General features: G+C 38.7%; 1 protein-coding gene across 1 annotated transcript in view; it reads left to right on the top strand.

Moving 5' to 3' along the window:
- Window positions 1-24,112, top strand: part of ryr1a (ryanodine receptor 1a (skeletal)) — a 55,284-nt gene that overhangs the window by 8,392 nt on the left and 22,780 nt on the right. Inside the window, exons 9-72 of the mRNA XM_051907762.1 lie at window positions 252-348; window positions 433-507; window positions 594-750; window positions 862-1,026; window positions 1,461-1,582; window positions 1,821-2,004; window positions 2,151-2,286; window positions 2,416-2,511; window positions 3,453-3,571; window positions 3,666-3,799; window positions 3,875-4,116; window positions 4,195-4,387; window positions 4,462-4,678; window positions 4,764-4,868; window positions 5,040-5,143; window positions 5,222-5,305; window positions 5,973-6,132; window positions 6,427-6,574; window positions 6,720-6,925; window positions 7,076-7,250; window positions 7,328-7,536; window positions 7,951-8,309; window positions 8,390-8,516; window positions 8,645-8,805; window positions 8,991-9,153; window positions 10,103-10,189; window positions 10,295-10,521; window positions 10,683-11,127; window positions 11,851-12,447; window positions 12,532-12,732; window positions 13,433-13,547; window positions 13,763-13,903; window positions 13,998-14,271; window positions 14,392-14,506; window positions 14,609-14,741; window positions 14,911-15,005; window positions 15,093-15,228; window positions 15,491-15,677; window positions 15,818-15,929; window positions 16,019-16,139; window positions 16,214-16,383; window positions 16,555-16,775; window positions 17,098-17,188; window positions 17,267-17,407; window positions 17,522-17,685; window positions 17,820-17,898; window positions 17,978-18,067; window positions 18,179-18,319; window positions 18,503-18,580; window positions 18,699-18,774; window positions 18,898-19,021; window positions 19,105-19,220; window positions 19,303-19,370; window positions 19,459-19,580; window positions 19,756-19,805; window positions 20,010-20,070; window positions 20,870-20,996; window positions 21,089-21,200; window positions 21,294-21,375; window positions 21,460-21,590; window positions 22,151-22,471; window positions 22,556-22,796; window positions 22,878-22,965; window positions 23,131-23,223. Coding sequence (XP_051763722.1) covers window positions 252-348; window positions 433-507; window positions 594-750; window positions 862-1,026; window positions 1,461-1,582; window positions 1,821-2,004; window positions 2,151-2,286; window positions 2,416-2,511; window positions 3,453-3,571; window positions 3,666-3,799; window positions 3,875-4,116; window positions 4,195-4,387; window positions 4,462-4,678; window positions 4,764-4,868; window positions 5,040-5,143; window positions 5,222-5,305; window positions 5,973-6,132; window positions 6,427-6,574; window positions 6,720-6,925; window positions 7,076-7,250; window positions 7,328-7,536; window positions 7,951-8,309; window positions 8,390-8,516; window positions 8,645-8,805; window positions 8,991-9,153; window positions 10,103-10,189; window positions 10,295-10,521; window positions 10,683-11,127; window positions 11,851-12,447; window positions 12,532-12,732; window positions 13,433-13,547; window positions 13,763-13,903; window positions 13,998-14,271; window positions 14,392-14,506; window positions 14,609-14,741; window positions 14,911-15,005; window positions 15,093-15,228; window positions 15,491-15,677; window positions 15,818-15,929; window positions 16,019-16,139; window positions 16,214-16,383; window positions 16,555-16,775; window positions 17,098-17,188; window positions 17,267-17,407; window positions 17,522-17,685; window positions 17,820-17,898; window positions 17,978-18,067; window positions 18,179-18,319; window positions 18,503-18,580; window positions 18,699-18,774; window positions 18,898-19,021; window positions 19,105-19,220; window positions 19,303-19,370; window positions 19,459-19,580; window positions 19,756-19,805; window positions 20,010-20,070; window positions 20,870-20,996; window positions 21,089-21,200; window positions 21,294-21,375; window positions 21,460-21,590; window positions 22,151-22,471; window positions 22,556-22,796; window positions 22,878-22,965; window positions 23,131-23,223 — 9,911 coding nt within the window. The remainder of the gene's footprint in view (window positions 1-251; window positions 349-432; window positions 508-593; window positions 751-861; window positions 1,027-1,460; window positions 1,583-1,820; window positions 2,005-2,150; window positions 2,287-2,415; window positions 2,512-3,452; window positions 3,572-3,665; window positions 3,800-3,874; window positions 4,117-4,194; window positions 4,388-4,461; window positions 4,679-4,763; window positions 4,869-5,039; window positions 5,144-5,221; window positions 5,306-5,972; window positions 6,133-6,426; window positions 6,575-6,719; window positions 6,926-7,075; window positions 7,251-7,327; window positions 7,537-7,950; window positions 8,310-8,389; window positions 8,517-8,644; window positions 8,806-8,990; window positions 9,154-10,102; window positions 10,190-10,294; window positions 10,522-10,682; window positions 11,128-11,850; window positions 12,448-12,531; window positions 12,733-13,432; window positions 13,548-13,762; window positions 13,904-13,997; window positions 14,272-14,391; window positions 14,507-14,608; window positions 14,742-14,910; window positions 15,006-15,092; window positions 15,229-15,490; window positions 15,678-15,817; window positions 15,930-16,018; window positions 16,140-16,213; window positions 16,384-16,554; window positions 16,776-17,097; window positions 17,189-17,266; window positions 17,408-17,521; window positions 17,686-17,819; window positions 17,899-17,977; window positions 18,068-18,178; window positions 18,320-18,502; window positions 18,581-18,698; window positions 18,775-18,897; window positions 19,022-19,104; window positions 19,221-19,302; window positions 19,371-19,458; window positions 19,581-19,755; window positions 19,806-20,009; window positions 20,071-20,869; window positions 20,997-21,088; window positions 21,201-21,293; window positions 21,376-21,459; window positions 21,591-22,150; window positions 22,472-22,555; window positions 22,797-22,877; window positions 22,966-23,130; window positions 23,224-24,112) is intronic.

The raw sequence follows: 24,112 nt of genomic DNA on the forward strand, positions 1-24,112 counted from the left end.
GCAAAAACCTTTACCAAATTTTGTACCATTCCTATGAAGTAAAAAATAATATAAAAATATAAAAATTACTAAATAAAAACAAAATAAGAATAAAATTATAACTGTAAAATTACAATACTAATATTAATGTCTTAATTTCCTCATTTTCTACAGTTAAACCAATATGCATTATGCAGTCCATTGTAGACCAATTTTAAAAGTGTCTTTACAACAAATGTAATACATTATTTTTTGATGTTTCCTTGGTTCAGGGTATCTGACTGGAGGGCATGTTCTGCGTCTTTTCCACGGGCACATGGATGAGTGTTTAACAATTCCTGCTGCTGACCAGGGTGATGACCAGAGACGGTGAGATACAAAGCCATATGCTACTGTATGTAAACACACACAAACAGCTAATCTACAACACAATCAATCTTTTCTTTTATTCAGAAATGCACACTATGAAGGTGGAGCCGTGTGCAGCCACGCCAGATCTCTCTGGAGACTGGAGCCTCTTCGCATTGGGTCAGTGCTATTTCTATACAGTGGAGCCTTAACAGGCAAAAAGTTTTTCTCCTTTAGAGCTGATGTTAGAATCTCATTGTACACAGTTGGAGTGGTAGCCACATGAAGTGGGGTCAGTCCTTCAGGGTGCGTCACATCACAACAGGAAGGTATCTGTGCCTGGATGAAGAGAAAGGACTCCTGCTTGTGGACCCGGAAAAGGCGAATACGAAGAACTCTGCTTTCTGCTTTCGTGCTTCTAAGGTCTCTATACTGCTCTCAGCTTTATAACCCAGTCTCTGGGAGGTTGCTCTTTTGAAAATGTTTTCTAACAATCTTTGATGTCAAAACTTCTTATGTCATTTGACTGAGTAGGAGAAGACCGAGGTGGCTCAGAAACGTGATGTGGAGGGAATGGGGATCCCAGAGATCAAGTATGGAGAGTCCATGTGCTTTTTGCAGCATGTCTCCACCAGCCTGTGGCTCACATATGCCTCAGTGGATGCTAAGTCTGCTCGGCTGGGGCCACTGAAGAGAAAGGTATGAGTTTTAACCTCATGTACACTACTGTTCAAAACTTTGGGGTCTGTATTGTTTGCTTGAAAGAACTGAATACTTTTATTTAGCAAGGATTCATAAAAGAATCCTAAAGAATCCACAAAAATATTAAGCAGCACAACTTTTTAACATTTATAATAATAAGAAATGTTTCTTTAGGACCAAATCAGCATATTAGAATAATTTCTGAGAATTCAGCTTTGCCATCACAGAAATAAATAATTTTTAAAATATATTAAAATAGAAATGGTTATTTTCAATTTTAATAATATTTCACAATATTACTGTTTTTGCTGTATTTTCTTTATCTTGGTGAGAATAAGAGACTTAAGAGAGTAAGAGAGTAAATTCGCAGACTTAAAACTGCACAATTCACAGATTTAATTAATTCTAATATGTGCGTTTCTTTTCCTTAGGCTATACTGCATCAGGAGGGTCACATGGATGATGCTCTGACTGTGGCCCGCTCTCAGACAGCAGAATCCCAGGCTGCTAGGATGATCTACAGCACGGCGGGACTCTTCACTCAGTTCATTAAGTATGTCCGCATACAACTGTAGGTCTGGTCTAAAATTTTAATCTTTAAGGATTCCTTGGGGGAAAAAAATCCAATCTTAAACCAGCCTATCAAAACAGACAAGCCTAACCAGATGTGGAGACCATATAGTCAACTTAGCACCATTAACACTGGTTTAATTAAAAATGTTTTTTTTATCAAATGTAAATATCAGGGTAAAGGTTAATAATATTTTTTGTTGATTGGTGTTGTCTTACAGGGGTCTGGACTCTCTGAGTGGGAAAAGTAAATCTCCGTCCCCATCTCTGCCTCTAGATGCCATGGTCCTGTCCTTGCAGGATCTCATCTTCTATTTCCGCCCTCCAGAGGAGGAGCTGGAACATGAGGAGAAGCAGACCAAACTGCGCTCTTTAAGGAACCGTCAGAATCTATTTCAAGAGGAGGTTAGACATGCTCACAAAAAAACATGCAAATACATATAACTCAAATTTTATTTATACTAATGAAAATATATTGTCTTTACGTACACTGCATATAACATTTACAAAAACATCCAAACATAATTACCAATGTCTGCTTTGTTGCATAGGGCATGATCACTCTCGTATTGGACTGTGTTGATCGGCTGAATGTCTACAACACTTCAGCCCACTTCTCAGAATTTGCTGGGGAAGATGCAGCGGAGTCATGGAAAGAGATAGTCAACTTATTTTATGAGCTGCTAGGTATGGCTGTGTTTACTTATGATTGAATCATTTAATACAGACAAGTCTTAACCACAACGGTGCACTTAATGATTTACTGTTTTCAGTGTTTTTTGGAAAATGTAATGCCCCAATTTTTTTCCTCCGTAGCATCTCTGATCAGAGGGAACAGGGCAAACTGTGCTTTGTTCTGTGATAATCTTGACTGGCTGGTCAGCAAACTGGATCGTTTAGAGGCATCCTCAGGTAGGAAGCCATCATTTATTTAAAGGGTTAGTTCAGCCAAAAATGAAAATTTACTCACCCTCAAATGTACGAAAGCCAGTGATTATAGTCTATAAAGACATAAATATGGATATTTTTCTTAAAAAAAAAAAACTTATAAACCCCCTGGAGCCATATGGATTACTTTTATGATGATAGATGCGCTTCAAAATATTGGTTACTGTTCACTCCCATTTTAAATTTGGTAGAGCCAGAATATTTTGAATATAACTCCAATTGTTTTTGACTGAAAGAAGAAAAATATATACACCTAGGATGACTTGAGGGTGAGTAAATTATGGGATAATTTTCATTTTTGGGTGAACTAACCCTTTAAGACTCGTTTGAAAATAAAAAATAAAAAAAAACAGACAATTAATGATTGGTTTTAAATGGATTTAGTCACTGGTAATAAGTAACAGGTAAAAAGTAATAGAGCAGGGGCAAATATAATTTAACTTTCTTTCACAATCCTGCAATTTAAAAACACTTTTATATTTTACTATATTTTTACTATATTTATTCCAGTAATGGCAAAGCTGAATTTTCAGATTTTCAGCATCATTACTCCGTTCTTCATTGTCACATTCTTCAGAAATCATTCAAATATGCTGCTTTGCTGCTCAAGAAACATTTCTTATTATTATCAGTGTTAAAAACAGTTGTGCTGCTTAATATTTTTGTTGAAACCGTGATTCAGGCTTCCTGAATCTAAATATAAATTAAAATAAAGTTCAGAAGAACAGGATTTATTTGAAATAGAAATCAATAACAGATAACAATATAAATGTCTTTACTGTCACTTTTGATCAATTCAATTTGTCCTTACTGAATAAAAGTATGATTTTCTTACAAAAAAAAACAAACTTACTAACCCCAAGCTTTTGAACGGTAGAGTATATGTGCATATGTTTAATTGTCAGGCATTCTGGAGGTGCTGTATTGTATCCTTATTGAAAGCCCTGAGGTGCTTAACATCATCCAGGAGAACCACATCAAATCTATCATCGCGCTTTTGGACAAACATGGACGCAATCACAAGGTTGATATCTTTTTTGCAATCTAGGTTAAAGCTTTTCTTTACTGTGTATTTAATTGTATCTGACCACATGCTCTGTTGTGGCTTTTCTTTGTAGGTTCTAGATGTCCTCTGCTCTTTATGTGTTTGTAATGGTGTTGCTGTGAGGTCCAATCAGAATCTGATCACTGAGAATCTGCTTCCGGGCCGTGATCTCCTCCTGCAGACCAACATCATCAATTATGTCACCAGGTCTGACTCAGTACAACCTAAATTATATATCAAAAAATGATACATTGGTTTGGACTCATGTTTGGTGTTTTGCAGTATGAGACCCAACATTTTTCTGGGCACGTGTGAAGGCTCTACACAGTATAAGAAGTGGTACTACGAGTTGATAGTAGACCACGTGGAGTCATTCCTGACTGCTCAGGCGTGTCACCTTCGTGTCGGCTGGGCTTTGACGGAGGGCTACAGCCCCTACCCCGGAGGAGGAGAGGGATGGGGGAGCAATGGAGTTGGAGATGATCTTTTCTCGTACGGCTTTGATGGGCTAAATCTGTGGACAGGTGAGGATTACCTTTCTCTGTCTGTTTCAGCACATTGATATCCCGCTGAGCACATCTATAGCATTATGCTCTCATCAGGTCGCGTACCACGTCAGGTAACGTCACCCAATCAACACATTCTCGCGGCCGAGGATGTGGTGAGCTGCTGTTTGGATCTGAGCGTGCCCAGCATCTCCTTCCGTGTTAATGGACATCCCGTTCAAGGCATGTTCGAGAACTTCAACCTCGATGGTCTGTTTTTCCCTGTGGTCAGCTTCTCAGCTGGGATCAGGTAAGAGTTGAGTTTTCAACAAATGACGTATTAAATCTAATATGGCAAATTCAAAAATGCGTTCCACTTCACAGAGTTCGGTTTCTCCTTGGCGGGCGGCATGGCGACTTCAAATTCCTCCCTCCTCCAGGTTATGCCCCATGCTATGAGGCAGTTCTTCCCAAAGATAGGCTGCGGATTGAGCCCATTAAAGAGTACAAGCATGACTACAATGGTGTCCGGAACCTTCTGGGGCCGACCCAGTCCCTCTCCCACACTGCCTTCACTCCCTGCCCGGTGGACACTGTGCAGGTAGGATTTCATAGAATACAATTAAAGGGCTATGTAAATAATGTGACTTGCTGGATTGATTTTTCCATCTAAATTATTTCCGCAGATTGTTCTTCCTCCTCACCTAGAGCGTATCAGAGAGAAACTGGCTGAGAACAGTCACGAGCTGTGGGCCGTCACTCGAATTGAGCAGGGCTGGACCTATGGACCAGTGAGTCTATGAATAATTACATAAAATATAGTTAGAGGCTATAATGATTATTTTAAAATTCTAAGTGCACAATTAACATATTTAATATATAGATTATGTGTCCTTTTGTTGATATTTTCTCTTTATCAAATCATACTCAATACTGTCAGTCTGCTGTCCCCATTATTTCAGTTTCGTGATGACAACAAGAAGCTGCATCCTTGTCTAGTGGACTTCCAGAGCCTTCCGGAGCCTGAGAAGAACTACAACTTGGCAATGTCCGGAGAGACACTGAAGTGAGTGAAATGCTGAGCTTTTATATGTTTGTTGCTGTGTGGTTAATTAACCCCGGCTTCTCTGTATTGTCTCTATAGGACTCTTTTGGCCTTAGGTTGTCACGTAGGCATGGGTGACGAGAAAGCAGAGGAGAACTTGAAGAAGATCAAACTTCCTAAAACGTCAGTATTACAGAATATCCCAATAACCACTAATCATTTAACACTAATAAAGAAGTTTTAATTGCTCTTGTATTAAATTACAAAGGTACAATAGTGTTTGTTTACACTACCATTCAAAAGTTTGGTGTTAGGGTTAGAAATGAAAGAAATTAAGACTTTTATTCAGCAAGGACACATGAAATTGTTCAAAATGACAGTGAAGATTTTTACATTGTTACAAAAGAATTCGATTAAATGCTGTTCTTTGAACTTTACATTTTTAAAAAGTTATTTTAAATTGTAATAATATTTTACAATATTACTGTTTTACTGTGTTTTTAAACAAATAAATGCAGCCTTGGTGAACGTAAAAAAACATTTAAAAAATCTTGCATACTTTTGGATGGTAGTGTACAGTTTTGGGTAAAGTTACTTTTAAAAGTAGTAATTTGTGTTGAACTCAGATATAACTCAGATATTTTGTTGCAAAATTTGAAAGTAATGCGTTACTTTACTACTAGTTACTTGAAAAAACTAATCTGATTATGTAACCCGTGTACTTATAATGTATTACTTCCAACACTGGAAGTGTATGTTAACAACAAAAGTTATTGATAAAATAGATAATTTAATGACAAAAGCAAAATAATGATGTCTAAACTCAAACTAGCTTTTGTTTAATTCTTAGGTATATGCAAAGTAATGGATACAAACCTGCTCCTCTGGACCTCAACCATGTAAAACTGACACCCAATCAGAACACACTTGTGGAAAGGCTGGCTGAAAATGGACACAATGTCTGGGCTCGAGACCGTGTCCGCCAAGGGTGGACTTACAGCATTGTTCAGGTAGGTCTATAGTAGCAACACAATAAAAACAACAACAACAATAAATTACAAAAATAAGGAAGTGCAAAAATGCATTTCAGAGCATGGCTCTTCCTTTACGAGTCTCACATTCGTCCGTATTCTGAGAGAAGTACTTCTTCCAAAAACTTTTGAAAATATAAAATATACAATATTTAAAAAAAAAAAAAAAAATAGATATATATCTATATATAAAAGATTCTATGAGATTACAATTTCAGCTTCTGTTCTTTCTGTAGAGTTTGCTTCATTTTCTTCTGATGTTGTTCGTTTTAGGACATTGTGAACAAGCGCAACCCCCGTCTTGTGCCATACATTCTCCTGGATGAAAAGACGAAAAAGACCAATCGTGACAGTGTGTGCGCCGCTGTACGAACTCTGATTGGCTATGGCTACAATATTGAGCCACCTGACCAGGAAAGCAGTGAGTGTCCTTTTTATCATGTACCAAATCAACCTCTTCATGTCGTTCTGGAAGAATTATACTACAAAAGGAACTAAAAGTCATCGAATGAGTTTTGTATTTGTAAACTTTTACTCACCAAAACCTCTGTAAACATTTATTTTAGGTGGACATGGGGTTGGCAGTGGTCGAAGTGATAAGATCCGTGTGTTCAGGGCAGAGAAATCCTATGCAATGACCCAGGGGAAATGGTACTTTGAGTTTGAGGCGGTAACAGTGGGAGAGATGAGAGTTGGATGGGCAAGACCAAATGTCCAAGCAGACAGAGAGCTGGGATCAGATGATCTAGCCTATGTCTTCAATGGGTTCAAGGTACTGAAACTTTATTAGCATTATTAATGACTTAAACCTTCCACAAGCGTTATTGCACCAATAAGCTTAGACTATGGTTTTTATAATTTATTTTTCAAAAAATCTAAACAGTACTGTATAATAACATAATTTCCTGAATTTTACCCATAGGCTCAGCGTTGGCACATAGGGAATGAGCCATTTGGCCGGCAGTGGCAGTCTGGTGACGTGGTGGGCTGCATGATCGACCTGACGGAGCAGAACATTATGTTTACTCTGAATGGAGAGATGCTCATCAGCGACTCTGGATCTGAGATGGCGTTCAAAGACATTGAGATCGGAGAAGGTCAGAGTCACAAAGAGGAATGATACTGAGATATCAGTTGCTGTGACATTTAATAATATGTCTGTTCTCCTGACCAGGCTTCATCCCTGTATGCAGTCTGGGACTTTCCCAGGTGGGCCGTATAAACCTCGGGCAGAATGTGAGCAGCCTGCGTTACTTCACAATCTGTGGCCTGCAGGAAGGTTTCGAGCCCTTTGCTATCAACATGAAGAGAGATATTACCATGTGGTTCAGCAAAAGCTTGCCCCAGTTTGTGCCTGTACCAACAGACCACCCCCATATTGAGGTAAAAACACACTGAAAATGCCTTATACTGTAAATGCATGCTAAACTTCACAGCTTAGCTGCTGGTCTTTCTTTGTTTTTCTCAGTGATGTGATTGTTAACTAAAATGAGAACTATTAAAAATAATTTTCATTAGTTGAAATAACAAAAAAACTTTAAAAAGTTAAATAAAAATTAGAAATGTTGCCTTTGCAACTAACAGAAATAAATAAGTTCTAGCACTAAAATGACTAAAACTGAAATAAAAAATAAATTAATAGAAATATTAAAAATTGAATAATAACAATGAAAAAAGCACATGATCAATATATAAAACTAAAAGCTCATTCAAAATATTAATAAATACTATAATAGGATATAGATAGTACTAAAATAATACATCTCATGCCTCTTTCTTCTTTAATTGCTTCAATAGGTGTCCCGTGTGGATGGAACGGTGGATAGCGCCCCCTGTCTGAAACTGACTCATAGGACATTTGGATCTCAGAACGCCAACACGGACCTTCTGTTCTTTAGACTCAGCATGCCCATAGAATTTCACGAAACCTTCAAGGTGCCAGTGGGAGCTTCACCCCTCACCCGAACCCTTACTATCCCTGAGGACGAGGCTCTTGAGGTAGATCCCGAATCTGAATTTGAGCTCCTGAAGAAGTCAGCCACTCGTAAGGAGCAAGATGAGAAAGAAAAAGAGCCTTCCGTCCCTAAAGAGCTTCCTGGCAGCAACCACAGTGAAAATGAGAAGGACACCACCACAGAGAAGAGCAAAAAGAGAGGGTGAGAGAAGATAGATGTGAGATTTTAGCTGCAATCTTGTCTTCTGATTCATAAAATGACAAAATATCTTTGATTTCCAGGTTTTTTTCCAAGGCGAAGAAGGCAGCGTTCACTCCACCACCAGTGGTTCCAACAGTGCCTCGTCTGATGGAGGACGTTGTCCCAGATGATCGAGACGATGCTGATATTATCTCAAACACAACGACCGTATGGATAAAATTTTACAATTTTTCCCTTACTAAATATCTGTGTAACACTTGCAGAATTTCATCTAAATAATGCATTGATATGACAATGTTGTCTTGTAAAGAAAATTCTTCTTTTCATCCCACCAGTATTATTATTCAGTCCGAGTATTTGCCGGACAGGAGCCCAGTGGAGTATGGGTAGGCTGGGTCACTCCTGACTACCACCAGTACGACCCACACTTTGATCTTGGTAAAGTCAGAAATGTAACTGTTACGGTTGGGGACGATAAAGGCAACATTCATGACAGGTAGCACTTCATACTGTTACATATTTTAGTGCATTTTCCTCCATAATATGACTATTAGAGTAAGGACGCAGGCTTAACTTTAGCCATTTTATAATAAGCCATAATAATAATAAGCCTAATAAGCCATACTTGAGGTTACTTTACATGTTTCAGCACAGCTCCTTTTCTTTTTCTGCTTTCCTCAGTGTAAAACGCAGCAACTGCTACATGGTGTGGGGAGGAGAGTTCAGCAGCTCGCAGCAAACACGCATCAGCCAGGAGGACTTTGTGATTGGCTGCTTGGTGGACCTGGACACAGGACTGATGACCTTTACAGCCAATGGGAAAGAGATCAACGCTTTCTACCAGGTGAGATAAAGTGGCCAAAGTGAATTAGGTTTCACTTGTTTCCTCTAACTGAAAAGTACTAGGTAAGTTTGCAGTAGATTTTTACATTTTCTGATTTAAAAATGCGAGTGGAAAAAGTAAATATTGTGTTGTGGGTGGTTGCCAGGGTGTTGCCATGACAGAGGGGGTCGATATAAGTACCAGTCAGTATGTTGTGTGGCCACCAGTTTCTTTAAGTACTATAGCACACTCTCACCCTCATGGACTGCACAAGATTTGTCAGTTCTTGCTGTGAGATGTTCAGTAGAAAGGTCTCTTTAGTGTCCTAAGTTATTGGAACTGTAATCTTAATTGTCTACCACCTGCAACTGTTAGTGTCTCATAAGGACTGTTCCACAGGTGCATGTGCAATAATTGATAATGGTTCTGTAAACAAGCATTAAAAAACGTTATTTAAACCATTTCCCATAAATATCTGTAAAGCTTATTTGGATTTTACAAAATTATCTTTAAAATACACTATCCTGTAACTTTTTTGCTGAGTTTATATATGCTTCTAGCTAATAGCTATTTTGCAGCACTTATTTACAGGCCTAAAAAAATAAAAAATAACAACCTACAAATAAAACTTTAAAACAAATAATATGCAGTATAATATAATAATATATGTATTTATTTTTTATATTTATTTAGCACATCCAACAAATGTTGCAATTATGTAAACTAATAATAAATCAAATAATTAATGGTCACAAGATTGATTGTGTAAGCCATTTTTTAATAGCTGTATTGAATTGTTTCTATTCTGTTTGTCTTTTAAGTTATGTATTAATATTATAAATTGATGCCAATATTTACATAATATGAAAAGGGATGAAAACATTTGACATTTAATTTCCTAAAAGAAATAAAAAATAATGACCATAATTTATGTACATTTAATGTGACATTAAGCTTTTTTCTGTTTCAGGTGGAACCCAACACTAAGCTCTTCCCTGCTGTGTTTTGTTTGCCATCAAGCCAAAACATGTTACAGGTGGAACTCGGCAAACTAAAGGTCACTATAGCAGTGCAAAAGTTGCTTTTTTTTGGTTGTTTTTGTGCAAACATTGTAAAATTAGATCATATAGATCATATTCTACTTTTTCCACACTTTATCCAGAACATTATGCCCATCTCTGCGGCCATGTTCCGCAGCGACCATAAGAACCCGGTTCCTCAGTGTCCTCCCAGGCTAGATGTCCAGATGTTGACACCTGTCATATGGAGCCGGATGCCTAATCACTTTTTGTCCCCTGAAACTGGCCGCGTGAGTGAGAGGCAGGGATGGAAGGTGCAATGCATGGAACCTCTCATTATGATGGCACTGCACATTCCAGAAGAAAGCAGGTATTACATTAGTATGGAAATATTACCTGCTTATTTCATTAGAAATAAGAAAAACTTTCCTTAATCTTTTGAAATCAAAGAATTCAGTGTACAATGAAAACAACAATGTAACTTTGAAAAAACATCTGGCTGAATTTGAAATCATTTCCTCGCTTTTCCAGGTGCATTGACATCCTGGAACTATCGGAGCGCACCGACCTGATGAAGTTTCATTACCACACTCTGAAATTGTATGGTTCTGTCTGCGCTTTGGGCAACAACCGTGTCGCACATGCCCTCTGCAGCCATGTGGATGAATCGCAGCTCTTTTATGCCATCGAGAACACCTACCTGCCCGGCCCAATCCGCAGCGGATATTACGACCTGCTCATCTCCATGCACCTCGAATCTGCCAAGCGCAACCGTCTCATGACCAATAAGGAGTTTATTGTGCCCATGACGGACGAGACGCGTAGCATCACCCTCTATTCAGATGCTGAGAAGGCCCATGCGCTACCTGGGGTCGGGCTTACCACCTGTCTGCGCCCCAAACTTCACTTCGCCCCAACTGGGTTTGTGGGCACTAATGCAGACATCTACACCCTCAGCCCCATCCTACCTCTACAGGTAGGTGGAGGAAATGAGATTGAGGCCAGGGTTATTATAGTTAAAGGCACAATATGTAATTTTCGCCAATAGAGGTCGCTTATTCAAAACAAAGGCGTAGTACTGTGTTGAGCTATATAACAATGATTAGTTTTCTGTCGCTGAATGTATTCAAACAGTTGCTCACCTGTCTAATAAAACACATAATATATTAAAGCGTCTTTGGTGTTTCCACGGTTTCTACAAATTAGAAAAAAATCTATGGTAACGGGTATGATGTCATTGATAGGTGACACAAGGACACAGTCCGTGTCCTGGTTAAAATTGCTTATTTCTCTGGATTTAAACATTCTTGGAAACATTTGGGAAAATGTAAGTACACAAGTCAACTAAATATATAATATTGTTCTAGTGTTTTTTTTAATATATTTTAATCCTAAATCTTACATATTGTGCCTTTACTTAAAGCTATAATTAAAACAAAAACATTTTTTTTATGTGAAATGAAATAAATGTTAACTGAAACTAAATAAAATATATAAAAAAACTTAAAATTATTTTATTTCAGCTAGTTGCCAAGTCAACATTTCTTATTTTTATTTAGTTTAATTTGATGTACTAATTCAAAATATTAATTACAACTATAATAGGATCTCAGTGATACTAAAATAAGACAGATTTTTTGTGAAAACTGCCACAAAATTGGCATTTTTATTGTTGTTGACTTCTCTTTCTGTACTTTAGATGCTTAAGGACCATGCCCTCAGCATGCTTACCGAAGCTGTGCAGGATGGTGGGCAGGCCATGCGGGATCCTGTAGGGGGCAGCGTTGAGTTCCACTTCGTGCCCATCCTAAAGCTCATCAGCACTTTGCTCATAATGGGCGTGTTTGACGACAACGACGTCAAGCACATCCTGAAGCTGATTGAACCATCCGTCTTCAGTGATGGAGAGAGCCAGGCTGAAGAACTGGAGGCCGCCAAAATTGGAGATGCTGAACAACAGCTGGTCAGCAAAGAGGAAGGAGTGGAGGTAAAAGAGAAAGAGGAACAAGTAGAGGGTGAAAATGAGGGAGAACTGTTGGATGAAGGAATGGGAGAGGAAGAGGAAGAAGAGCTTGAGGAAGAGGAGGATGAGCTTGAACCTGAGGAGGAATATGAAGAGCAGGCAGAAAAAGAAGGGAAGGAGGATGAACATGCTGCAGAAAAAATGGACAGAGAGAAATCAACAGATGGAGAAGCTGAGAAAGAAACTGGTGCGGCTGAGGCAGAAGTGAAGGAAGAGGAGGATGTGGGAGAGGGACTGCTGCACATGAAGCTTCCTGAGTCTGTTAAACTTCAGGTGAAGTAATGCTGATTGAAGACTTTCATATGTTAGTAGCTCTTTTAGACTTTTTGTCTCACTTTTTGTCTTCCTCATCCTTAGATGTGTACTCTCCTGCAATATTTCTGCGACTGTGAGCTGCGTCACAGAGTGGAAGCCATCATCGCTTTCTCAGACAGGTTTGTCAACCAGGTGCAGACCAATCAGAGACACCGATATAATGAGCTCATGCAGGCCTTTACAATGAGTGCTGCAGAAACAGCCCGCAAGACCCGCGAATTCCGCTCCCCACCACAGGAACAGGTACTGTACAGCCGCTCTGGAGATAAAATACTGATATTTTATTCACTGTAATCTAATTGAAATGAATCATTTTATTCAGCAAGCAATTGATGAAAAGTGATGGTAAAGACATTTATAATGTTACAAAAGATTTATTTTTCAAATAAATGCTTTTGAATTTTCTATTCATTGCAGAATCCTGAGAAAAAAAAAATGACAGTTTCAAAAATATTAAGCAGCACAACTGTTTTCAATATTGATATTGATAAGAAATGTTTCTTGAGCACCAGATCAGCGTATTGGAATGATTTCTGAAGTATCATGTGACACTGAAGACTAGAGTAATGATGCTGAAAATTCAGCTTTGCCTTCACAGGAATAAATTATATTTTAATATATATATATATATATATATATAAAATGGCTATTTTAAATTGTAGTAATATTTCACAATATTACTGTTTTTACTGTATTTTTCTCAAATAAATGCAGCCTTTTTTGAACTTCTTTCAAAAACCTTAAAAAGATGACTAAACATTTCAACAGTAGTGTATATGAGACCTAGAGTTTCATAATAATAATGATAATAATAAATATTTATTAAAAGTTATTATAAATATAATTTTTTATTGTTTGTTATATATATATATTATATATATATATATATATATATATATTATGTATGTATGTATGTAAAATTTTATATACTCTGTATATTCAGGTGAACATGTTGATGAACTTTAAGAATTGTCCAGATGAGGAAGATTGCTGCCCCGTTCCTGAGGATGTCCGGAATGACCTTCTGACATTTCACCATGACCTTTTGGCTCACTGTGGTCAGTTTAACCGCACAAACTGAACTCTTTTAAAGAACTTACTGTCACTGTTTAATACGAAGACCAGTATCATTATAGTCCATGTTTATTCCTATTAGCATGTCACTACTGTTTCCACATGCATTTTTTTTAACCTTAGCAAGACTAGGTACATAGGATTCACTGTTCTCAAACATAATGTAGGGAGTCACATGGATTCTCCTTCTCTGTCATAGGTGTGCATATTGAAGAGGAAGAGCAGGAAGAGGCTGTGGACACCTCTCTCCGTGGGCGCCTCTTGAGACTGGTGCAGAAAGTTAAGAGCTTACGAAAGAAGCCGGAGGCCGAGCCTGAACCTGAAGAAGACAAAAAACCCAGTAAAAGATATTGTTTTTCACTTTATATTCGACTTCAGGGTTCCATCTTGTTTTCCCAACCATAATTACATGAATGTCTGCTCTTGTGTCAAAGGTACTCTGCAGGAGTTGATCTCCCACACCATGATCCACTGGGCTCAGGAGTCTTTCATTCAGAACCCTGAGCTGGTGCGGCTCATGTTCAGTCTGCTACACCGGCAGTATGATGCCCTGGGTGAGCTGATCCGAGCTTTGCCTAAAGCCTACACTATCAATGCTGTGTCTGTGCAAGACACAATGGAGCTACTGGAGTGTCTGGGGCAGATCCGATCCCTGCTCATCGTTCAGATGGGGCCAGAAGAGGAGAGGCTGATGATCCAGAGTATTGGGTGAGTGCATGATCGCACACTAAAAAAGTCAATAGGTAACAATAATAGCAACTGCAATAGATACACTGTCAGAAATTTCCAACACGGTGGAGTTGCAAACATCCTCTGTTTCTCTTTCAGAAATATTATGAGTAACAGAGTATTCTACCAGCACCCCAACCTGATGAGAGCTCTGGGAATGCATGAGACAGTCATGGAGGTTATGGTGAACGTACTCGGAGGTGGAGATTCAAAGGTACACCGTTTATATTTTTAACACATTTTTATGCAATGTTCAAACATTTGAAGAACCAGTTGCTTTGAAAGATTTAATTTGATTCTCATTTCCTCTGGGCAGGAGATCAGATTCCCTCGAATGGTGACCAACTGCTGTCGTTTCCTGTGTTATTTCTGTCGTATCAGCAGACAGAATCAGCGCTCAATGTTTGATCATCTGGGCTACCTCCTGCAGAACAGTGGGATTGGGCTGGGTAAAGCCTGATTCTTAAAGAAACCCACTTTCCTTTTTTAATAACTTTTCATCTCTAGTATGTACATTTATTTTTAGTCTAGTTAAAATTAAAGTAAATCTAATTTAAACTCAGCTATAAATGTATATTATTTAGTGTTGTATCAATAAACCAGTGATCACTGTTTCAGGAATGCGTGGCTCTACTCCTCTTGATGTTGCTGCTGCATCCTGTATCGATAACAACGAACTTGCTCTGGCTCTTCAAGAGCAAGACCTGGAGATGGTGCGTCATCCTAAAGTACAAATGGAAATCTTTGTGACCAGTTTTAGCGGCTCTCAAAAAAATCTTTTTGTCTCTCTGTTTGTGCAGGTGGTGAAGTACTTGGCTGGTTGTGGCCTGCAAAGCTGCCCCATGCTCTTATCAAAAGGTTACCCAGATATTGGGTGGAATCCATGTGGAGGAGAGAAGTATCTGGATTTCCTGCGCTTTGCTGTATTTGTGAATGGTTTGTATTTATGGTGTGTTTATGATTGTGTTTAACTGGACAAAGGAAATTATAAAGGTATTATACATAAAATACTGTATAGTCTGGTGTGTTTGTTAGTGTGAGAAGTACAAAGAATGTTGACATGACATAAAAACAAAATAAATAATAAAATAAATGATGATTTAAGGTATAGCTATGATAGATCAAAACAGACCCTATTTAATACTTGCTAAATTAAATTAAATTAAATTAAAAATTTTGTATAATGCTCTGCTTTCAGGAGAGAGTGTGGAGGAGAATGCTAACGTGGTGGTCCGGCTGCTGATCAGGAGGCCTGAGTGTTTTGGTCCTGCGCTGAGAGGAGAAGGGGGCAATGGTCTGCTTGCTGCCATTGAAGAGGCCATTAAGATCTCAGAGGATCCTGCAAGAGATGGACCCACTGTTAAAAAAGACAGACGTTTCCCGATGTAAGTGCAAAGCATCTCTGTACTAGATTATCAAAGACATTTTATCCTGATAAAGTCTTTGGAATATCCAGTTGTCACTGTTTGGTTTCACAGTGGTATGTAGGGAGGTTTTTGAGTGTTTCTTGTTCATGTTTTGTCAGGTTTGGAGGTGAGGAGCAGCATGAGGAGAACAGAGTTCACCTGGGAAATGCCATCATGTCCTTTTATTCAGCTCTTATTGATTTGCTGGGTCGCTGCGCTCCTGAAATGCATGTAAGTGTGTACTGTATGTAACTGCTTGAGTGGTATTCAATGAGATCTGACTTGATTGAACATCTCACACTTCCTGTCTGTTTGTATAGTTGATCCAGGCTGGTAAAGGCGAGGCTTTGAGAATCAGGGCCATTCTTAGGTCTCTTGTGCCCATTGAGGATCTGGTTGGTGTGATCAGCTTGCCAGTCCAGATACCTGCTTTTGGAAAAGGTAATATTAAGTAAAGTGTTTGTAGATGGAAGCTTGAATTCTCACACAGTCTTACTGTGCTCATTATATTTCAGATAACAGCGTCATTGAGCCAAAGATGTCTGCTAGTTTCGTGCCTGATCATAAAGCACCAATGGTCCTGTTCCTGGACAGAGTTTACGGCATTGACAACCAGGACTTCCTGTTGCATGTACTGGAAGTGGGTTTCCTGCCTGACATGAGAGCAGCAGCTTCCTTAGACACAGTAAGATGCCTGCTGTATCATTCTTTACTAACAAAAATGATGTCTGTGACCGCATTCAACGATGGTGCTCACATGGGAAATGTGGGTTCAAGTCTAGCTTGAACATTTCCTGTTCTCTTTACATAACTATCTGCAGTACCGTCACAATTATTATCCTGTTCTTTCACTAAGGCTGCGTTCAGCACTACAGAAATGGCCCTGGCTCTGAACCGTTACCTGTGCTCCGCTGTGCTTCCTCTCATCACTAAATGTGCTCCTTTGTTTGCCGGGACGGACCACCGCGCCATCATGATCGACTCTATGCTTCACACAATCTACAGGCTGTCTCGAGGACGCTCTCTTACCAAAGCTCAGAGAGATGTTATCGAGGAATGCCTCATGTCTTTGTGCAGGTAAGTATTGTGCACAGTTTTGGGTGTAATGCATTACTAAGTAATTACTTACTATAATTGAATTATTTTTGCCTTGAAAAAGTAAGGTAATTATTGGAGTAATCTAATTACACTGCTGAAGATGTAATTAGTAGCTAGTAATTAAATGCTTTTTTAGAGTAACTTACCCAACACTGATTGTGCGCTACAACAAACGCCACTAAAACAACAAGTATGCATTCAAAGCATGTTTAGCTTAGCCAATGTCATTATTTTACTGGTGATTCAACATGATATCCTTTTAATTTTTGGGGTTGCTTATTGTGTGATGTTTGTTTTACAGGTACCTGCGTCCTTCTATGCTCCAGCACCTCCTCAGGCGGCTGGTATTTGACGTGCCGATTCTGAACGAGTATGCTAAAATGCCCCTTAAGGTATGGGATTATATCATTACATGTCAGTACAATGAATTTAAGCTGTACAGTCATCTCATCTGTCTCATTATTTTGCAGCTGCTTACTAATCATTATGAGCGTTGTTGGAAATACTATTGTTTGCCCAATGGCTGGGCTAACTTTGGCGTATCATCAGAGGAAGAGCTTCATCTCACTCGTAAACTCTTCTGGGGAATTTTTGAATCTCTGGCTCACAAGGTGGGAATATCGCTGAGCTGTCTGAGAGAGTATTAATGTTATTCTGTCCCCAAAATGCATTCAAATGACATAATAACATCATAAATAGCTTTTCTAATTTGTGTCCACTAACAGAAATTTGATGCAGAGCTATTCAAAATCGCCATGCCTTGCATATGTGCGATTGCTGGAGCAATTCCTCCCGATTATGTGGACGCCAGCTACTCCTCCAAAACAGAGAAAAAGGCTTCTGTTGATGCTGAGGGCAACTTTGACCCCAAACCTGTTGATACCACTAAGTACATTTATTTATTGAATTATTAATCAATCAATCAATCAATCAATCAATCAATCAATCAATCAATCAGATTAATCAAATTGACAAAGTCAAATATTTGATTACTTATGCTGTTTTAATTCTCTCTTTTTATAGCACTATCATTCCTGAGAAGCTGGATGGTTTTATTAACAGATATGCAGAATACACACATGACAAATGGGCTTTTGAAAAGGTATCTGTCTATCTGTTTGTCTGTTTGTTTTTGTTTGTTATTTGAATAAGAGTTTTACCTGTGCCTTATAATCCATCAGATCCAAAACAACTGGACATTTGGTGAGGTGTTGGATGAAAACGCCAAGACTCATCCCATGCTCAGGCCTTACAAAACATTCTCTGAAAAGGTAACAGACATCATATATTACATTTTAACTCTCTCTCGCTGACTTCATAGTGCTATTTTGGTTATTGCAAGTGACTTATATCATATGTTCAAATTCAAATATTTGCATTAGGATAAAGAAATCTACCGCTGGCCTATTAAAGAGTCCATCAAAGCCATGATTGCCTGGGAGTGGACATTGGACAAAGCCAGAGATGGAGATGATGAGAAAACAGAGAAGAAGACAGCTCGCAAGATCTCACAGACTGCTCAGGTATGGAAAAATACATTGAGATACTAACCAAATACTAGCTGCATACTGCTGTATCTAAAACTCTAAGTTTTGTGACTTTTGTTTCTCATATTAAACAACAAATTGCATATATTACTGATACTGTAAATATGAGTATGATATCATAATGCATGAAGGCAGTGTTTTTACTATTTCTTTTCATAGGCAACCTATGACCCCAGTCATGGCTACAGCCCTCAGCCCATTGACATCTCAGGCATGACACTGTCCAGAGAGCTGCAGGTACACAATGCTAATGCACTAGACTGAAAGAAAGACAGCGCAGTCCCATTTAGTTCAATATCACCAATTCAATACAATAGAAACCATCATGGCTAACAGCACACTATGTTGTGTCTAGTCTATGGCAGAGCAGCTTGCAGAAAACTACCACAACACCTGGGGCCGGAAGAAGAAAATGGAGTTACAAGCAAAAGGTTAGCTTATCTCCAATGTCTGACCAACAAATAGCTTTTTAATGATTTCCTGTATTATTCTTATAGTTTGTATTTTTAGTTGCAGCTCATTTTAGTTTTTCAACATCTCTCTTTATGTGTTAGGTGGAGGGACACACCCTTTGCTTGTGCCTTACGACACACTGACGGCTAAAGAAAAGGCACGAGATAGAGAGAAAGCATATGAGATGCTCAAGTTTCTGCAGCTCAATGGATATGCTGTGACAAGGTACAGGAGCCACTGAAACCCATTATATACTCCAGAATAATGTAATTGCTATAATTCTGATTGTCTAAAATCTCTCTGTCCAGGGGACTCAAAGATATGGAAAGTGACATTTCATCTATTGAGAAGCGTTTTGCGTATGGCTTCCTACAGAAGCTGCTGAAGTGGATGGACATTGCCCAGGAGTTCATAGCACATCTCGGTACAGCTGTATTCATTTGTATTGCATGAATTTATGGATGAAATGAGATGAACTCAATTTCTTGTGACATTTGTGTTTACAGAGGCAGTTGTGAGCAGTGGGCGTGTGGAAAAGTCGCCACACGAACAAGAGATTAAGTTCTTTGCCAAGGTGGTCTATACGCCCAAGAAATCTTTCAGCATTTAACGTTAACACAGGACTGTAAATAACGTGCGTGAAATATTCATGTCCTCCTCAGATTCTTCTGCCTTTGATAAATCAGTATTTTAAAAACCACTGCCTCTACTTCCTCTCCACGCCGGCCAAAATCCTGGGTAGTGGCGGAGCCGCCTCAAATAAGGAAAAAGAGATGATTGCAAGGTAACAACACAGACACTTAACAGTCCAATGTGATGTTAAAGTCAAATACAAGATTCTTTCACATTACATTTTTTTAAACTTTTTTATTTCACCCTGTTCCTCTTGCTGCTTTCTTTTCCCTCTTTCTCTCACATTCATTCTTATGTTTCTTTGATTTCTTTTAATTTGGTATCAGTATCTTCTGTAAGATGTCTGCCCTGGTGCGACACAGAGTGTTTCTCTTTGGTAAGATGTACTCTGCTGTCCTCCATCACCTTTCCTTTCTGTTTTCTTATTACTTTTATTTCAAGTGTTTTACCTTTCTTTTGTGTGTTTCTCTCCATCAACTAAATCAGTAGAGCATCTAATGTGCTTTACCTCAGTGTTTATGGTTCCAAAAAAAGCTGAATATCTATCCTTGATGTAATACCATCTGTTTGTGATACATAGGTACGGATGCACCTGCTATTGTCAACTGCCTTCATATCCTTGCACGCTCACTTGATGCAAGGTAAGTCATTGAAATGAATTGTCAGTCAGAATAGAGAACAGTTGTGCAACAGTTGTACAGTATGTTGTATCTCACATGTGTCAAACTCCACTGCTGGAGAGCCACTGTCCTGCAGAGTGTCGCTTCAACCAGCTCTAAAATACCAGCCTGGAAGTTTCTAGTAATCCTGAAGACCTTGGCTGTGTCCAAAATTGCCCCATATACCCTTCAGTAGGACACTATTTGAGAGGACAGCCATTTGTAGTGGTGGACGTTATCGAGTGCACTCATTCAATACCATAATGCACCAAAGCAACAAGTGTACAACCGATGTACGCTCAACAGCTAGAGAATACCCATAATGCACTGTGAGAGTCATGTCCCGAATGAATTCCCGCGTCTGACCAGAAGATGGCGCCCGCAGCTGAATCATCCATCCATCTATTTTCCAAACCACTGGTCCAATGCGGCTACAGTGTAATATCATACAGGTATAAATTCCTTTTTAATTGATTATTCAAGGTTTATACATAGTTTCCATGACAGAGTTCAGGATAAATCTGTCATCATACTACTGTAGCTGCCAGTTTGCTAAGTTTCAAATAATTATTAAACAGCAAGCACAAACTATGCAACAGTGTCCGAATTCACTCGCTCGTTTTCATTCACTCCCTCAAGTGAACTATATGTGGACTAATGTAGGGAATAGTGAATGAGGGTATAGGGTGCGATTTCGGACACAGCCCATGCACAGCTGGATTGGAGCAGAACTAAGTTTGACACCCCTGTCTCATTTTTGAAATTTCTCTGACTTTAACAGAACTGTAATGAAATCCGGGCCTGAGATCGTAAAAGCAGGGCTGCGTTCGTTCTTTGAGAGTGCAGCTGATGACATTGAAAAGATGGTGGAAAACCTCAAACTTGGCAAAGTGTCCAAAGGCAATCAGGTGCAACTTTAGTAATGCTAATTATGACGATGTGTTTATTTCCTTCATTGTTTTTGCATGGCATAAATCAATCTTTGTCTTTTGTCTCTCAGCCAGTGAAAGGCGTGTCCCAGAATATTAACTACACCACAACAGCTCTGCTCCCTGTCCTCACTTCACTGTTTGACCATGTCGCTCAGCACCAATTTGGAGATGATGTTATGCGTAAGGCCCTTTTATGAAAACTAAATTATCATACGTTCCTTTTAAAATGATGCAGTTAAATTAACGCATGTCTCTCTGTCTTGCTTCTATTAGTGGACGATTTGCAGATGTCCTGCTACCGAATCATGTGTAGCATCTACTCTCTTGGTACTGTAAAAACACCTCATGCAGAGAGGTTTGTATTTGTGTGTGTGTATTAGTGTATGTGATGTGACAGTGGGGTTGGGTTTTTTATATTTTTCCTTTTTATTTGCATTAGACATAGACCAGCCCTTGGAGAATGTCTTGCTCATCTTGCTGCAGCCATGCCTGTGGCCTACCTGGAGCCCAATCTTAATGAGTATAATGCATTTTCAGTGTATACTACCAAGACACCCAGAGAAAGAGCTAGTAAGTAATCTCTTTTCAGCTACACTACCATTCAAAAAAGTATAAAATACATTTATAATGTTACAAACGTTTCCTATTTCAAATAAATTCTTTCTATTCCTTAAAGAATCCTGAAAAAAATGCATCAAGGTTTCCACAAAAAAAATAATAAGCAGTGCAACTATTTTCAACATTGATAATAATAAGAAATGTCTCTTGAGCACCAAATCAGCATATTAGAATGATTTCTGAAGGATCAAGTGACACTAAAGACTGGAGTAATGATGCTGAAAATTCATCTTTGCCATCACAGGAATAAATTACATTTTAAAATATATGTATTTAATATTTGTATTTATATAAAATACAAGACAGTTATTTTAAATTGAATTTATATTTCACAATATTATGTTTTTATTTATAATCAAATTTATAATCAAGCAGCCTTGGTGAGAATAAGAAACTTGTTCAAAAACATTAAAATATTTTACCGACACCAAACTTTGAACGGTAGTGTATATAGTGTAAATTCTGCATTTGTTTCTGACTTTTATTATTCCATTTTTCCCTTTTATCTACAGTCCTGGGCCTTCCAAGCAACGTCCATGAGCTGTGTTTGGACATTCCTGAGCTAGACATATTATTGAAAGAGATCGGAGACCTGGCTGAATCAGGGGCTCGCTACACTGAAATGCCGCATGTGATCGAGGTCACCCTGCCCATGCTGTGTAACTACCTACCCCGCTGGTGGGAGAGAGGAGTGGAGAATTTTCCAGAATTGGAGGGTAAGCTGTGTACAGACGTCACCTCCGATCACCTCAACCAGCTCTTGGGAAGTATCATGAAAATTGTGGTCAACAACTTGGGAATTGACGAAGCTTCCTGGATGAAGAGGCTTGCAGGTACGAGAAGTTGTTATTCTCAAGTTTGGGTTTGTATTTTGCACTGAACATGATCTTCAACATAATATCTTTGTCTCGATCCAGTGTTCTCCCAGCCCATTGTGAGCCGAGCCAAACCAGAGATGCTCAAATCCCATTTCATTCCCACTATGGAGAAGCTGAAGAAGCGTACGTCTAAAGTAGTGGCCGAGGAGGAGCACCTGCGTATGGAGGGGAAATCTGAGGGAGATGAGGAGGAAGGAACTATTAGAGATGAGTTTGCAGTTCTCTGTAGAGACCTGTATGCTCTTTACCCTCTTCTCATCCGCTATGTGGATAACAACAGGTATTTTGTGGTTCCTACGTATATTATTTTAGTAGTTTAATTTTTAGTTGTCTTGACATTTTAAATGTCACATGGTTTTAGAGCAAGATGGCTGACATGTCGTGACCCAGATGCAGAGGAACTGTTCCGCATGGTGGGAGAGGTCTTCATCTTCTGGTCCAAATCTCATGTAAGAGACAAATATCTATTTGAATGAAACTAAGAAAAACTCATTGCAACTCACAGTATCAGTAGTCATGATAAACAAATTCTTTATAGCCACAGCATATGAGATTTGAACACAACAACCTACAATTATGTGCACTTCACTTCTCTTTTCATTCTCTCTCTGCAGAACTTCAAGCGAGAGGAGCAAAACTTTGTGGTGATGAACGAAATTAACAATATGTCCTTCCTCACTGCTGACAGTAAGAGTAAGATGAGCAAGGTGAGGCCCTACTGTCAATCTATGGGAGATAGACTTTCATATTTGATCATTTATTTCTTCTTATTTAATTATCATGTGGCCAGAGTAGTTTTTTTTTATTGTGCAAATTCACATATATTTATATTAAAGGCACAATATGTAAGATTTTTTGGATTAAAATATCCAAAAACCACTAGAACAGTGTTATATATTTTGTTGACTTGCATACTTACATTATCCCATATGTTTCCAAGAATGTTTAAATGCAGAGAAATAAGATATTTTAACCAGGACACGGACCATGTCCGTGTGTCGCCTATCAATGACATCATACCTGCGTTACCCTCGATTTCTGGTTTTATTTTGTAAAAACCATGGAAACACCAAAGACGCTTTAATATATTATGTTTTATTAGACAAGGGAGCAGCTGTTTGGATACATTTAGACAGAAAACTAATCATTGTTATATAGCTCAACATGTTTAGTCTTATTGTTTGAATCTCATTTTCTTGATTTACTGTGAGTACCATGTTTTACCATGACTAATATCGATCTAGCTTACTGCAGTGTGCAACAAGTGTCTCATAGTAGCCGCAGAACGAAGGCACAGAGTAACATTATAACATCATTTTCAACACACTCAAATGTTTCTAATATGATAAAGAGCGCTGCGTTACCCCACATATGCTTGACCGGAAGAAGCAGAAGCGGCGACTGTGGCATAATAAAAGTTCAGCTCCTCTTAAGCCGTGTGTCGCGCTTATCTCTCATTAGCAATCACTCCAGCGGCCTCGTTCTACTCTCACAGCACTGCTTCATACTACAGTAACATTAATAATCTCATCCATGAACATGATTTCTGCCCGAGTCCCGTCAGATTATTTTCCCCTGGCTGTGAGGTGAAGACGA

The sequence above is a fragment of the Ctenopharyngodon idella genome, chromosome 10 (genome assembly GCF_019924925.1).
Source record: "Ctenopharyngodon idella isolate HZGC_01 chromosome 10, HZGC01, whole genome shotgun sequence".
Classification (NCBI taxonomy): Eukaryota; Metazoa; Chordata; class Actinopteri; order Cypriniformes; family Xenocyprididae; genus Ctenopharyngodon; species Ctenopharyngodon idella.